Source organism: Tympanuchus pallidicinctus, unplaced genomic scaffold (assembly GCF_026119805.1).
Source record: "Tympanuchus pallidicinctus isolate F22 unplaced genomic scaffold, pur_lepc_1.0 scaffold5, whole genome shotgun sequence".
NCBI classification, from domain to species: domain Eukaryota; kingdom Metazoa; phylum Chordata; class Aves; order Galliformes; family Phasianidae; genus Tympanuchus; species Tympanuchus pallidicinctus.
In genome coordinates this window covers 62,634,063-62,646,293 of record NW_026294769.1, presented here as the reverse complement: position 1 = coordinate 62,646,293, position 12,231 = coordinate 62,634,063, and the positions used below count along the sequence as shown (strand labels likewise).

General features: G+C 43.3%; 1 protein-coding gene across 2 annotated transcripts in view; it reads left to right on the top strand.

The window, feature by feature from the left end:
* Positions 1 to 11,826, top strand: part of SAMD12 (sterile alpha motif domain containing 12) — a 170,696-nt gene extending 158,870 nt beyond the window's left edge. The window contains exons 5-6 of one of the 2 annotated variants that reach the window (XR_008211132.1): positions 8,790 to 8,874; positions 9,593 to 11,826. Coding sequence is in view for 1 of the 2 variants with exons in the window: in XM_052703656.1 (XP_052559616.1) it covers positions 9,593 to 9,615 (23 nt within the window). In the remaining variant the exon portion in view is untranslated. The remainder of the gene's footprint in view (positions 1 to 8,789; positions 8,875 to 9,592) is intronic. The other variant, XM_052703656.1, reaches the window with a different exon arrangement.
* The last annotated feature ends 405 nt before the right edge of the window (positions 11,827 to 12,231 follow it).

Here is a 12,231-nt window from a genome sequence, read left to right as displayed (position 1 = left end):
GCCACCAGTCTGAAACCATTTAGATGTATTTCTGTGTATTTTCAGAACATGTTTGTGCATAATTGTGCATGTTTGTGCACACTGGAACAGGCTGCCCAGGGAGGTGGTGGAGTCTCCTTCTCTGGAGATGTTCAAGACCTGCCTGGATGCCTACCTGTGCGACCTGCTGTAGGGAACCTGCTTTGGCAGGGGGTTGGACTCGATGATCTCTGGAGGTCCCTTCCAACCCCTACAATTCTGTGATTCTGTGATAATGCAGAAGGAGACAGAAAATCATGTGAGTGTTTTGGATAGCATGCAAACTAAAATAATAGGAAAGGGGCAAAGCAGAGTAAAGCAGATTTTGCCACTGATCAATCAGTTCCTGTGTGGATCTGATTATTACATCTCAAGAACATCAACTGTTGAACTTCCTTCTTATTGCTGGCTAGGTATTCTTTGTTCCATACCTGACACGTCTTCATAGAATCTTACTTGGTTGGCTCTGTGATCAACACGGCCCACATAATTTCAGGCCTTAGTCTTCATGCCTGGCTTAAGAACCTCTTTGATACAGTCAGTCCATCTTTCATTTATCAGGCTCTTCTGCAAGGACAGACTGGTATGTGGGGTCTCTGGTGGCTGTACACTAAGACATGGTCTTAATCATCACCCAGGGAACTCTTTAGAGGTGGTAACTTGTTTTGATCTCTGTAGTTCATTTGCAGCCACCCAGAAAGGGACATGAGCTGGGTTTGCAGAGCACTCAGCTGCCCGCTCTGTCATGGCATCAGGGACGGAAGGGGACCTCTGTCTAGGTCCCCTGCTGCAGCACCTCTTTGAGTTTGGCCTTGCAGCTATAAAATTAGTCCAAAAGCCTTTTACTTAGTTTAATTTTAAGAAACAATAGTTGCATATGCACCATGCTGATTTTTCTGGTGTTGCAGAGTCCTAAGAAGAGTTTCTCAGTCTGCTCACAGCCAAGCTGATGAGAATGACATGGTGACTGCTTGCTTCCCAGGCTTCCAAGCCGTGCTGACTTGTAAAATGACAAATCAGCAGATTTTCTTGTCAGGTGGGCAATCAGCAAGAGTCAATTTTCTATAAAAATCACACTTCAGAGCAGATTAGAAGAAGGCATAACGTAAAACCATGTTGAGGAGTCTGTACAGATGGTCGAAACCAAACTTCCTTTGGCATGCTTAGGGTCCTGCTTGTACTCCTCCTCGGAGTTCCAGCTTCCAGACCCAGCTATGTATTCCAGCAGTCTTCTCAAACCCTCTCTCTCTGTAGTTTTTTCACCCAACTCAGGAGCTCCAACAGCCCAGAGCTCGAGTCAGAGCCAGAAGCCAGACAGATGCTAGCTGTGTAGTCTGGAACTCTTTGTGCCTAACTGGGGACTGTAAAATAAGGCAATGTCTTCTCACAGAGTATTTGGAACTGAGGCACTTTGTGAAATGGTTGGACAGTGTGTCTAGAAGAGCCCATGAGGATAGCGATAATTATGTTCCAGATTAAGGTTGACTGTTGTTCATTAAGTGAGGTGGTGGGCCACATACTGAAGCAGAAGAGGAAAATTAAGTGACAAATGATGTAAAAGCCTTCTTCTGTTCTTTCCCTCTGCTACATGCAGAAGAGTGGGGAAGACATAGTGATAATGCTGTGATAATATGGGAGAAGGGTATACGAAATTTGTTCCTCCAAAGAGCTAAATAAAGGTGCTTGTTCAATGTCTTGGGGGAGAAGCTGATTTTGTAGGCTTCATGATCTATGTTTTTGTTTTGTAGTAAATGTGTGCACACACATGCAATCATTTAAGTGGTTTGAGTAGGTGTAATTTTCATTCTCACTTGGTTAATCACTTCACAGAATGAGAACTGAGTTAAAACTTTCATTGCAGGGAACCTCACAGTGAATGTCTCCCCCAGGGAGGGTAGTTTGTTCCACCTATTAATCCTGCGTCAGTTCTGCATAGGCAGTGAGGGAGCTGTAGCTCCAGTTTCCAAACTCTTTTGCTATAATACTTTGACTTTTCTAGCGAAGTCCTTGTTTTCCTCTGATTGTGTTCTTAATGCATATTTTGCTGAAGGATCCTCAGGTAAGTAACATAGTGATATAATGGGCAGAACTATTTTCCAAAAGACACAGCACCATTTTGAGTGGGATAGGTTTGAAAGCATCCTGTAGAAGCCGCGGAACAAAAGTGAGGGCAGGTTCCAGGTAGGGATCAGAGCAGAGATACCACTTCAGGCTGTTTTTTAAGTTCACTCAGTTTGTGCAGTTCCCAGTGCTTTGTATTAAAACTCAGTCTCAAGACAAAAGCAATGGATATGCAAAGGCTCAAGATGTAGTGCAAATGGCTATTCAGAACCAACTTATGGAAGACTATTTATCCGTGACAACCTTTTTCACTTCCTGCAGAGCACCCACGAGGACTTGTGAGATCAAGAACTGATTAGAGGCAGGCAGGGAAAGACATGCATAAGAGGGAGTGAAGATGGCAATCTCAGGTGCACTTCAAGTCTCAAACAGCACCAGCTGAAACTTTCAGCCTGCTTAGCATCATGTTCTTTTCAATCTTTCTGTTTGCTATAACTTGAGTCTCTAGAGAAGGATGCTGGTGGACAGCCAGTTCACTGCTCACGTTGATGGGTAAGTTAGCAGTATATCAGAAGAATTCTTTGACAAAAGTTACAAACGCTAAGGAAGTGGTTGCATGCAATTTTCAAAATATTTTAGCTGCTTGTTAGTTCAAGGAAATCGTGTTCTATTGAATGCAAAAGCACATCTCTTTTTTCTTTGTATGTTTGCAGCAGCAGGTAGGTGGTGAAATGTATGAAGCATCCTGAGTAGGGATGAATGAGCCACTTTGAACGAAGAAAGTCTCTCCCAGGATTTTGCCAGCCTTTTGAACTTGACTTTTAACTTGCTTTGGGAATTGTCACATTTTATTTAGGCTTAGACATGAAAAGGGCATACATCTTGGGGGATAGTTTTTCCTTCTGAGGATTCAAGATAAACACTGGAAAATCAAGCTTAGTAGATGCTAAAATGCTTTTAGAATATTTTTCAAAACAAAGATGGAATGGTAGCTCAAGCCCATCAGAGAGCTCATCATGTCCATCATGAACTCAGATTTTTGAAGGAAGAGGCAAGGAACAGAAATTACTGCATAAATCATCTGCAGACAGAATCAATGTGTGTCCTCATTTTGTTTAACCTAGTAAAGTCGATGAGAGATCTGCTGTAGTAGGGAAGCTGCAATCGTGCATGACTCATGAGGAGACTTTTGGCTAATCTGACCATTTGAGGACACTGAATAGCTTAGTGAAACACATTTTGGACAACTACATTTTCAACCCATTCTGTGTGAACCAACTGCATTTCACAGAGCAGCTGCGATAACCTCTGACTAATTGGCTTTTTGGAAGGTTACCTGCTGAGAGCATCTGCCATGACATCCATTCTCCCTGAAATGTTTCATCTCAAAATTGCCTGATACAGAGCCCTGCATCACAAGCAAGAAGTGAGGTTTCTCTTTAGTCAGAATATAGGAGAAAGGATTTGCTCGACCTTGTTGAATCTTCATCATCTGTCTTGAAGTGCTGAGCATCCTTTCCAAACCAGGGTGTCCCCAGCTGAGCTCCTCAGAGTCTCAGCATAAGGCAGAATATAGGAAGAAAAATACATCAGCATAAAGTGGCAGTAGATATGTTTTCTCTGTCTTTTGAAGACCACCCCGAAGCCTTCCTTGAGATGAGATTTGCCAATGATCCAGAGGGCAAAGCTGCAAGTGAGCCAAGATCCCACCTTCATATGTGCAGGTAGTGGCTGATGATGGCCCTCACACTGCACTGAGCATTGCCCCGTGTTGTGCCATGCTGGTGCTGGCTGCATGCAGGCTGCATGCCAGCTGCCTTGTACCGGCCTTGTTGGAGCTGGGACCATTCAGGGGGAGCAGTGCAGAAATACAGAAATAACGCCAAGGAGTTTATTGCATGCAGAGACATCCTCTTTCTGAGGTCCCACATGGGAATATTCAGTAGCGTATTTATGGACCGGTATTAAAAATATATTCAGGTGGATTATGAGCACCTGGCTATGGGAGCATGCTGCCCAGAAGAAGAAGTGTTTTCAAAAAAAAAAGAAACCCTGAGTTCACATTTGCAGAAATAACAATTCCCTGTCGGCTGCTGTTTGCTTTAAGAGTCTGCTCCTGGAGCTGTGTAGTGGTACATCTGTGTCCCTGATCCTTTGAACCAAACCATCTTGTTCCATGGCTCAGGGGTGAAAATGAAAAATATGTCATAATGGTATCCTAAAAAAAAAAAAAGTAGAACTGAAGGGAAACATCTATACTTAATTCCACATTTTTGTAGCTGTTAGAATCGACTAGCATGGATTTATTAATGAATACTAAAGGCTTGGGACTGGGATTACTGTTTGAAGCTCTAGACATTGTGCTTATAGACCCACCTTTTCTGTCTGCTCCAAAACTGAAATGTTGGTTTCCTGCTTGGCAAGAAAATTCTAAAATCAAAAGCAAGAAGAGACTTCCTCCCTTTTCGCTCTTCGTATTTTTCTACCATAATGACAGTGCATTTTACAAACAACATTAAGTAACCTTCAAGACGGTGTCAGCTACCAGGTTTTAGTAATGAGGGGAAAGTCAGGCAAGCCAGACCAACACATGGCTAGTCAGGAATCAAAACAAAATTGTCTGATCAAGAATCACCCGCATCCCTGTTTTCCTTCTAAACTGCTGGGTGTTGTGTTCAGCCCATTGATTAATGGCTTAGCACCGTTTTAATGGAAGCAGAGAGGCAGTGTCATTGGCAGCCCAGCAGCTTGCTGTCTTCCTCCAGCCCTGAGGCTTGTCTGGCTGCCCTACAGCACAGGACTGGGGCTGGGAGCTGGAAGCTGGGTGCAGTGGGCTGCAGGACACCAGCTAGGACAGGCAGACCCTCAGGTAACCTTTGAGCTCTGGCACTGTTGACTTTGCTTATCGGGGTTAGGTAATAAGGATGTGCAACAATAGCTGCTTTTACCTAGAGAACAAAAGTGCAGAGATTCCTCCCACTCAGCCCAGAACAGCCAGGGAATGATTTCATGGTGAAATGAAACCAAACTCAGTGTCATCTGGCCTGGGGCACTGATTGCAGTGTGGAACCATCCTGTTCTTGCTGCAGCTCCCCTTGACTGCATTTCCCAGCCCTTGGTAATCCTCGTTCCTCCTTCTCTTGTGGTGGTTGACCCGGATCAGTAGCTCCCCAAAGAGGTGTTTTGTTTTTGCATTAATTTCCATTAGCTCTCACACCTCAGTGCTTAGAATTCAGTGAACAATAAAGAAAAAGGGTAAATCTGGCAACCATTTCCTTCTGTCATTGTATGAAATTTTTCAAAGCTAGCATTGCTGCTACATATTAAGAAGCAAGATGCAACAAGTCTGCAGTAATCTGCAGAATATTGGAATGTCCCAAGCTACGTGAGAAGCATGAAGTGAGATACCTGAGCCTTTCTGACACATACTAGTCAATGCAGCTGAAAGCAGATTTTACCACACTGAAAGTAATAGTTGCTATAAGGATGTTGGAAAAAGGTGTTTTTCCTAACAGTCTCATGTTTGAAATGTCCTGCCTTGAAATTTATTATAAAATTAATTCCAGTAGAGAAGAAATATAGCAAAGGAAATAAATAGATATTTGTTTTCTTTATCAGGATCCTCCAGTTATAAAGGTATGAAAATGAGCAATACTGCTAGGTTGAGCTGAATTAATATATATTTTAAATGAATGAAAAAGATGTTTCTTTTCTAGTTAGAAAAAAATCACAAACTCATAAATGAAATACATCTCTGGCTTTGAAATGATTGGTGTCTTTCTATGGCAGCTTCCTGAAAATGTCATATGAGATTACATCTGTAGGCCACTGAGTTGGTAAGCTTACAAACCCCATGCGAAAGGCAGTTGTCATTCCAAGAGCCTACAGGCTAAGGCAGTGCTTTCAAAGACAACTGCTCACTTGTGATACCTTTCAAAAAGATCTTACTTTCCAGAAGTGCTGGGTACATGCCGTTAGAAAACCAAGATCGTTACAGAAGTCTCCATCTGGGCATCAAAAATTATAGGTTACAAGTGGGAATAAGTGCTTCTAAAATCTTGACCTCGAAAGATAAAATTAGAAGAAACTCACTAAATCAGTGCTAACCCCTTGCTTTGCTTGCTCGAAGTTCAGAGCTGAACAGAATTACTGCTCTTCCCAAGGTCAGTGTCACTGGTGGCTTCCAGGCTCGGTTACGCTCACACCACGGTGTGATGGAGCTTGGGTGTGGATCAGTCCCTGTTCTTTGTTTGTGGGCTTCTCGTGGCCCGTGATTCATGTAAAACCCAGACATGTGCACAGGCCAAGGGTTCAGACAGAGTGGATGATGGGAATTCCAGCATGGGAATCTTGAGGCCAGTTTGCCCGTTTTATTTTAGTTCTGTCACTCTGCGGATAGGCGAGATATTTTTGATTGCTTGGGAGAGGTTTTTATATTTCCCCTTCCTTGCAGCACATGAGCTATTTAGCCTCAAAAAAGAAGCCTTATTTCTCCTTTGTCAAACAATCACATCTCTGCCAACGCTGCAAAAATTCCAGTTCACCCAGAATCCAACATTTTTGAGGTTAGGTACCTGTTTGCTTCTCTCCAAATTTAAAACCTTCCCCCAGATTTCCCCTTCATCTTCACACCTGCTTAATATCCCCATTGCTTCCTTTTCTGCCCCAGGGGATGCAGTCAGTTATCTGCATGTGCCAGGTGAAGGATCAAAACTTCCCTGTCAGTTCTCTCATAGAATAAACATTTGTTGGGTCCCAAACATGTGCCTTCTTCAGGCCGCTTTGGTGGGTTTGTCATGGAGCAGATGACAGCAGGTGCTGGTAGGATCATTGCACTCAAGGACCTTGAGAATAAAAGTAGTGGAAACCAAAATGAAAGCTAGCACTGTAATTGAGTGAATGTGCCTAAGTAAGGAAGAAAGTAGCTAAGAAGAGTGAGTTTTATTGTTCTTTTATTTCACAGACCATATGTAACCTGAGGAATAAGGTGTTTATAGCAAGGTCGAGACTTATCTTCTGTACAATCTCACTCGGTGCTGTTCCAGAACCTGCAGGTTTGCATACCGCCCATTCCCCACACCCAAGCAATCCTTCATTTCCATATCTGCAGTGGTTTGGGGCTCCAGAGGTGAATGTAGGCAGGATGGCAGAGCCCACCAGTTGCACCCTGCAGAGCAGAGCTCTGGCCACTGCCAGCCCAGGCTTCAGTTGACATGAATACTGCCTTGGCAGCATCAGAATCAGCTTCACTAGTGGGAATCTGACTCCCAGAAAACCCCAAAGATTGTGTTGAGTAGTGAATACCTATTTGCCACTCTCAATTACATTTGGAATGTCATGGCAGTCAGGTGAAGTCCCTGGTGACTGGAAAAAAATCACACCCATTTTTAAGAAGGGTAGAAAGAATGACCCAGGGAACTACCAACCTAACAGCCTCCCCTCTCTGCCAGGGAAGATCATGGAACAGAACCTTCTGTAAGCTATGCTAAGGCACATGGAAGACAGGGAGGTGATACAGGACAACCAGTGTGGCTTCACCAAGGGCAAGTCCTGCCTGACCAACCTAATGATCTTCTATGATGGCATAACTGCATCAGTGGACATGAGGAGAGCCACCAATGTCATCTATCTGTACTTCAGTAAAGGCCTTTGACTCAGTACCCCACAACATCCTTCTCTCCAAATTGGAAAGATATGGATTGGATGGGTAGACTGTTTGATGGATGAGGAGCTGATTGCAAGATCACGCCCAGACAGTGGTGATCAATGGCATGATGTCCAGATGGAGATCAGTGGCAAGTGATGTTCCACAGGGGTTAGTACTTGGACCAGTGATCTTTAATATCTACATTAGTGACTTTGACAATGGGATTGAGTGCATCCTCAGCAAGTCTGTGGACGACACCAACCTGTGGAGTGCAGTTGATATGCCTGAGGGTTGTTGCCTGACAGACTTGAGCAATGAGCCCAGAAGAACCTCACAAGATTCAACAAATCCAAGTGGAAGGTCTTGCACATGGGTCATTGCAACCCCCACTATCAGTACAAGCTGGGGAGTGTAAGAATGGAGCTGCCAAATCACTGCCAAAAAGGACTTAGGGATACTGGTGGACGGGAAGCTGGGCCTGGGCCAGCAATGTGCCCGTACAGCCCAGACAGCCAACCATATCCTGGGCTGCATCAAAAGAAGCATGGCCAGCAGGGTGAGGAAGGTGATCCTGCCCCTCTGCTCTGCACTGGTGAGGCCTCACCTGGAGAACTGCATCCAGATGCGGAGTCCTCAGTACAGGAGAGACATAAACCTGCTGGAATACGTCCAGAGGAGGGCCACCAAAATGATCCAATGGACAGAACACCTGCCCTATGAATATAGGCTGAGAGAGCTGGGGCTGTTCAGCCTGGAGAAGGGAAGGCTCCAGGGAGACCTGTAGGTGGTTATGCGGTATTTAAAGGGGGGCTATAAGAAAGAAGGGGACATACTCTTAAACGGGGTCTATTATAAAAGGAAAAGGGGAAATGATGTCAAATTAAAAGAGAGTAAATTTAGATTTGATGTAAGGAATAAGTTTCTTACGGTACGGGTAGTGAAGCACTGGAACAGGTTGCCTGGTGAGGTGGTGGACACTCCATCCCTGGAGACATTCAAGGTCAGGAAGGACTCTGGGCTCTGGGCACCCTGATCTAGCTATAGGAGTCCTGGTTTATTGCAGGGGAGTTGGATGACCTTTAAACATCCCTTCCAAATCTGAGGATTCTGAGGTTCTACAATCTCTGAAGGTGGAGATTGCACAACCTGTAAGTTGTTCCAATGTTCAGCCACTCTCGCTGGGCATTTTTTCCTTGTATCTACCTGTAATATCTCTTACTGCATCTTGTGTCTGTTATCTCTTGTCTTTCTGCTTTGCATCTCAGAAGAGTTTGGCAGAGGAGAGAGGAAATTATAAGAAACCTCCACATAATCTTTAGTTATGTGATTGACTTACAGCTTTGTGAGGACTTTGAGGCAAGGAATAGCAGCTTCAGTGCCACAGACATTGAAGGTGCTTTACTACAGCAGCAGCCAAGTCTTACTGTCTTGACCAGCAGAAGTGGTGAGAAAGCCTCAATCTCTACCTTGACACTTGAACTTCCAGCATTTGGCTGTTGAGGTGCCTCAGTAGTTTATGCAAGCCCAGCAAGACCCAGGCCCTCTGGGACTCAGATTGGAGGAAGAGTGAGCAGTGCTTTAAGATGAGGCAATAAAATTCAAACAGCATTTGTTAAATCAGACAAATGATTGCTGGCCTGCACTTTACATTTATCTAAGAAATTGATTAAGCACAGAGTTTTTTGGTTGATGAGTAAAGTTGATTAAAGAAAGTGCCAGGGTCATAATGTATGTTCTAAGAGTAGTTTATCTTTACAGCAGAAATGCATTTGCTCAGCACAAACATGTAGTTGAAAAACATGCTAATCCCTTTACTCTGGTCTATGCTCACTGTCTGGTTTTGGTTTTCTGTTTTGTTTCTTACAGCCCCAGCAGAGAGCTCTCCATAAACATTTCCAGCCTGTAAAGCTGCTGTCCTGCCACTTGATATGAAAACGAACTTTCCTTCATGAAAAAACCATAATCAATGGCACTGCCAGAAGGTGACCTTGGAGGAGCGAAGACAAACTTGAAGTAAAATCAGCCCACTCAAGATGATGCATTCTGAGAAGACCTGGTTTGCTGTGGAGTAAAAACGTGGTGCATAATATCCAGTGCTAATTTGTTCAAAATGGTCATTGACAGACCTTTAGCTGGAAAATTTCTTCCAGTTTTCATCACTGTGCATAACTTTGGGTTCCCTTTAGGGGACTGCCTATGCCCTTCACTCGAAGTCCTGTTTTAGCATGGCAACTACTGGATTCTTCTATTATGTATGCAGATGGCATGATGTTTTAGGAAAAACTTACAGGAATTCTCCAATCTCCGTGGATATGTTCACATTACTACACCCCTGATAGAAATGTAGAAGTCTTGTATGTGTTAGTTTTGCAGTCTAATAGTGTTCCGTTAAACAATATCAGCACTTCATGCGTGCTTTCTGCACAGAATTGGCACAGCCCATATATATATCAGTCTTTTTAAATACCGAGGATACGTTTCAGTAGTTGTGCTGAGACTGCATCCAAACTGAAGTCCACTACTAGCATACCTTCACCGAGTCACAGTACACTGTGTAGATAGATTTGCACGTGGCAGAGGTGTGACTTACTTCATGGAGACTTGCAGAACAGCTGTCACAGAGGTAGCCAAGAACAGGGTTGGCTGAATGAGATGTAGGACACTGTGTCTGCTCTCCCTCCCATCCAGCAGATAGCAAAGGCTGTCATTCCTGGCACGCCAGTGTGTTTTCTTACTCAGTGAGGGAAAGGAAAGGGAGAGCACCCTTCTCAGAGGGCAGTTGGACCTAGAGTTTGGTCTACACTAGAAACAGAACAAACTGGAAGAGTTCAGATTCTTTATGCTGGCCACTGTTTATGTTTTGGGCAGGACTTGGGAATCACAGTCCAAACCAAATGCTCTGAAAAAGGTAATGCGTAAGACTGTACTTCTAAGGAGCAAGGACACTCCCTCCAATGGGGGCAGACTTCTTTGTTAACTTTTTCCACTTTCTATCCAAAAGCATATTTTGGAAGGAAATAGGAATAAGCAAACGGTTCTAATAAGCCTTTCGATATACTGTAGCAGGCTCAAGACTGTTGCATTCAATCTGAGCATTGATTTTTGTTCAGTCTCTGAATGGCTGGCTTCATCGCTGGCTGTATCACAGCTGGCTGTGGTACTGTTGTTTTTTTCCACGGGGATTTAGTGGAATTAATGTCTGTCCCTAACATCAGGACCTTCTTGACACACTCTTTGTAATGAACTGATGCCATCAACATGCTAAGGGGTCTTACCTATTTGTTCCTTATTTCTTTAAAATCAAAGGTAGCTTTTGTATATTTAAAAACTGTCATTCTCTCCAACCTAATAGGCAGGTACCATACAGTTGCTATTAGGGTATATGCCAGACTGTGGGTGAGGTGCCATACAGGTGTGAAGATGCAGCAGTGGAGAGAAGGCACAATTACATCAAGGTAAAAGCACCTTTTTAGAGCAAATTCCTGTGTTATGATACTTAAAAACTCTTGTACAGTTCATTGCTGGAGAATTCAAGGTCAGCCTCTGAGGGTGCCTGTAGAATCAACAGATAAACTTTCAGATGAGTGCAGGATTAGGTTACAGCTCTCCACCCATCTCAGATTCAGCATGCTGAATACTTCTTAACTATTCAAGAAGGAAACTGATGGCCAAGATTTTCAGAAGTTGCTAGTGATTTCTACTGGTTTGGGTCTTTCCATGGATTTTCAAGTGCATCTCCCAAAAAGTATAAAGCAGTAAGCTTTATGTCCTCTTTCTGAAAATCCTGGCCCTAATTTTAAATTTATTGGTGTACAAGTTCTCCTTATGATGTAAGAATCTTTGCCAACAGCAGCATTTGCACTTTTTAGAGCTTTTCATAGTATTGCAGGTTGGAATCTGATCCTTATTGAGAGAAGTGGCTGAGCACCTCGCAGAATTCCATTATAAGCTCCAGTAAATTTTACAGCTATTTCTGCTACAGATTTTAAAATGCACTCTGGCAACTGACACCAATTTTGTGTTGGTATAGCAATTAAAAAAAAAAAAAAAAAAAACAACTTGAATATAAATTATTTTCAAAAGGAGAATGCTATAGTCCTGCAGTAGAAATTCTCTTATTTTATTATCCAACAAAAGAATTTGGCATAATTTGAATAATAAAAGAAGAGCTATCAGAGAGTATTATCTGAAAAGGTCATATGAGAAAAATATGAGTTAGGCAAAGAGCTGCTAGAAGCATTTTTGCATCAGTGTTAGTTTTGAACATCTTCTAGTATATGGTCATGAATTTAGATGTGTGCACTTCTCCCATTAAAACAGTTTGTTTTAAAAGCTTCCCAGGATTCTAGCTACGGTGATCTAGAAAACCAGTGTTACAGCCCCTGAGAAATGTGAAAACAAATACAGACCCTCGTGTAGCCAAACTCAGTGAGAGCTCTGCTGTAGGTGCCCATGGACCAAGCTCATTTGGCAGTGCTGTAGGTCTCCATCCTACAGACAGCCCA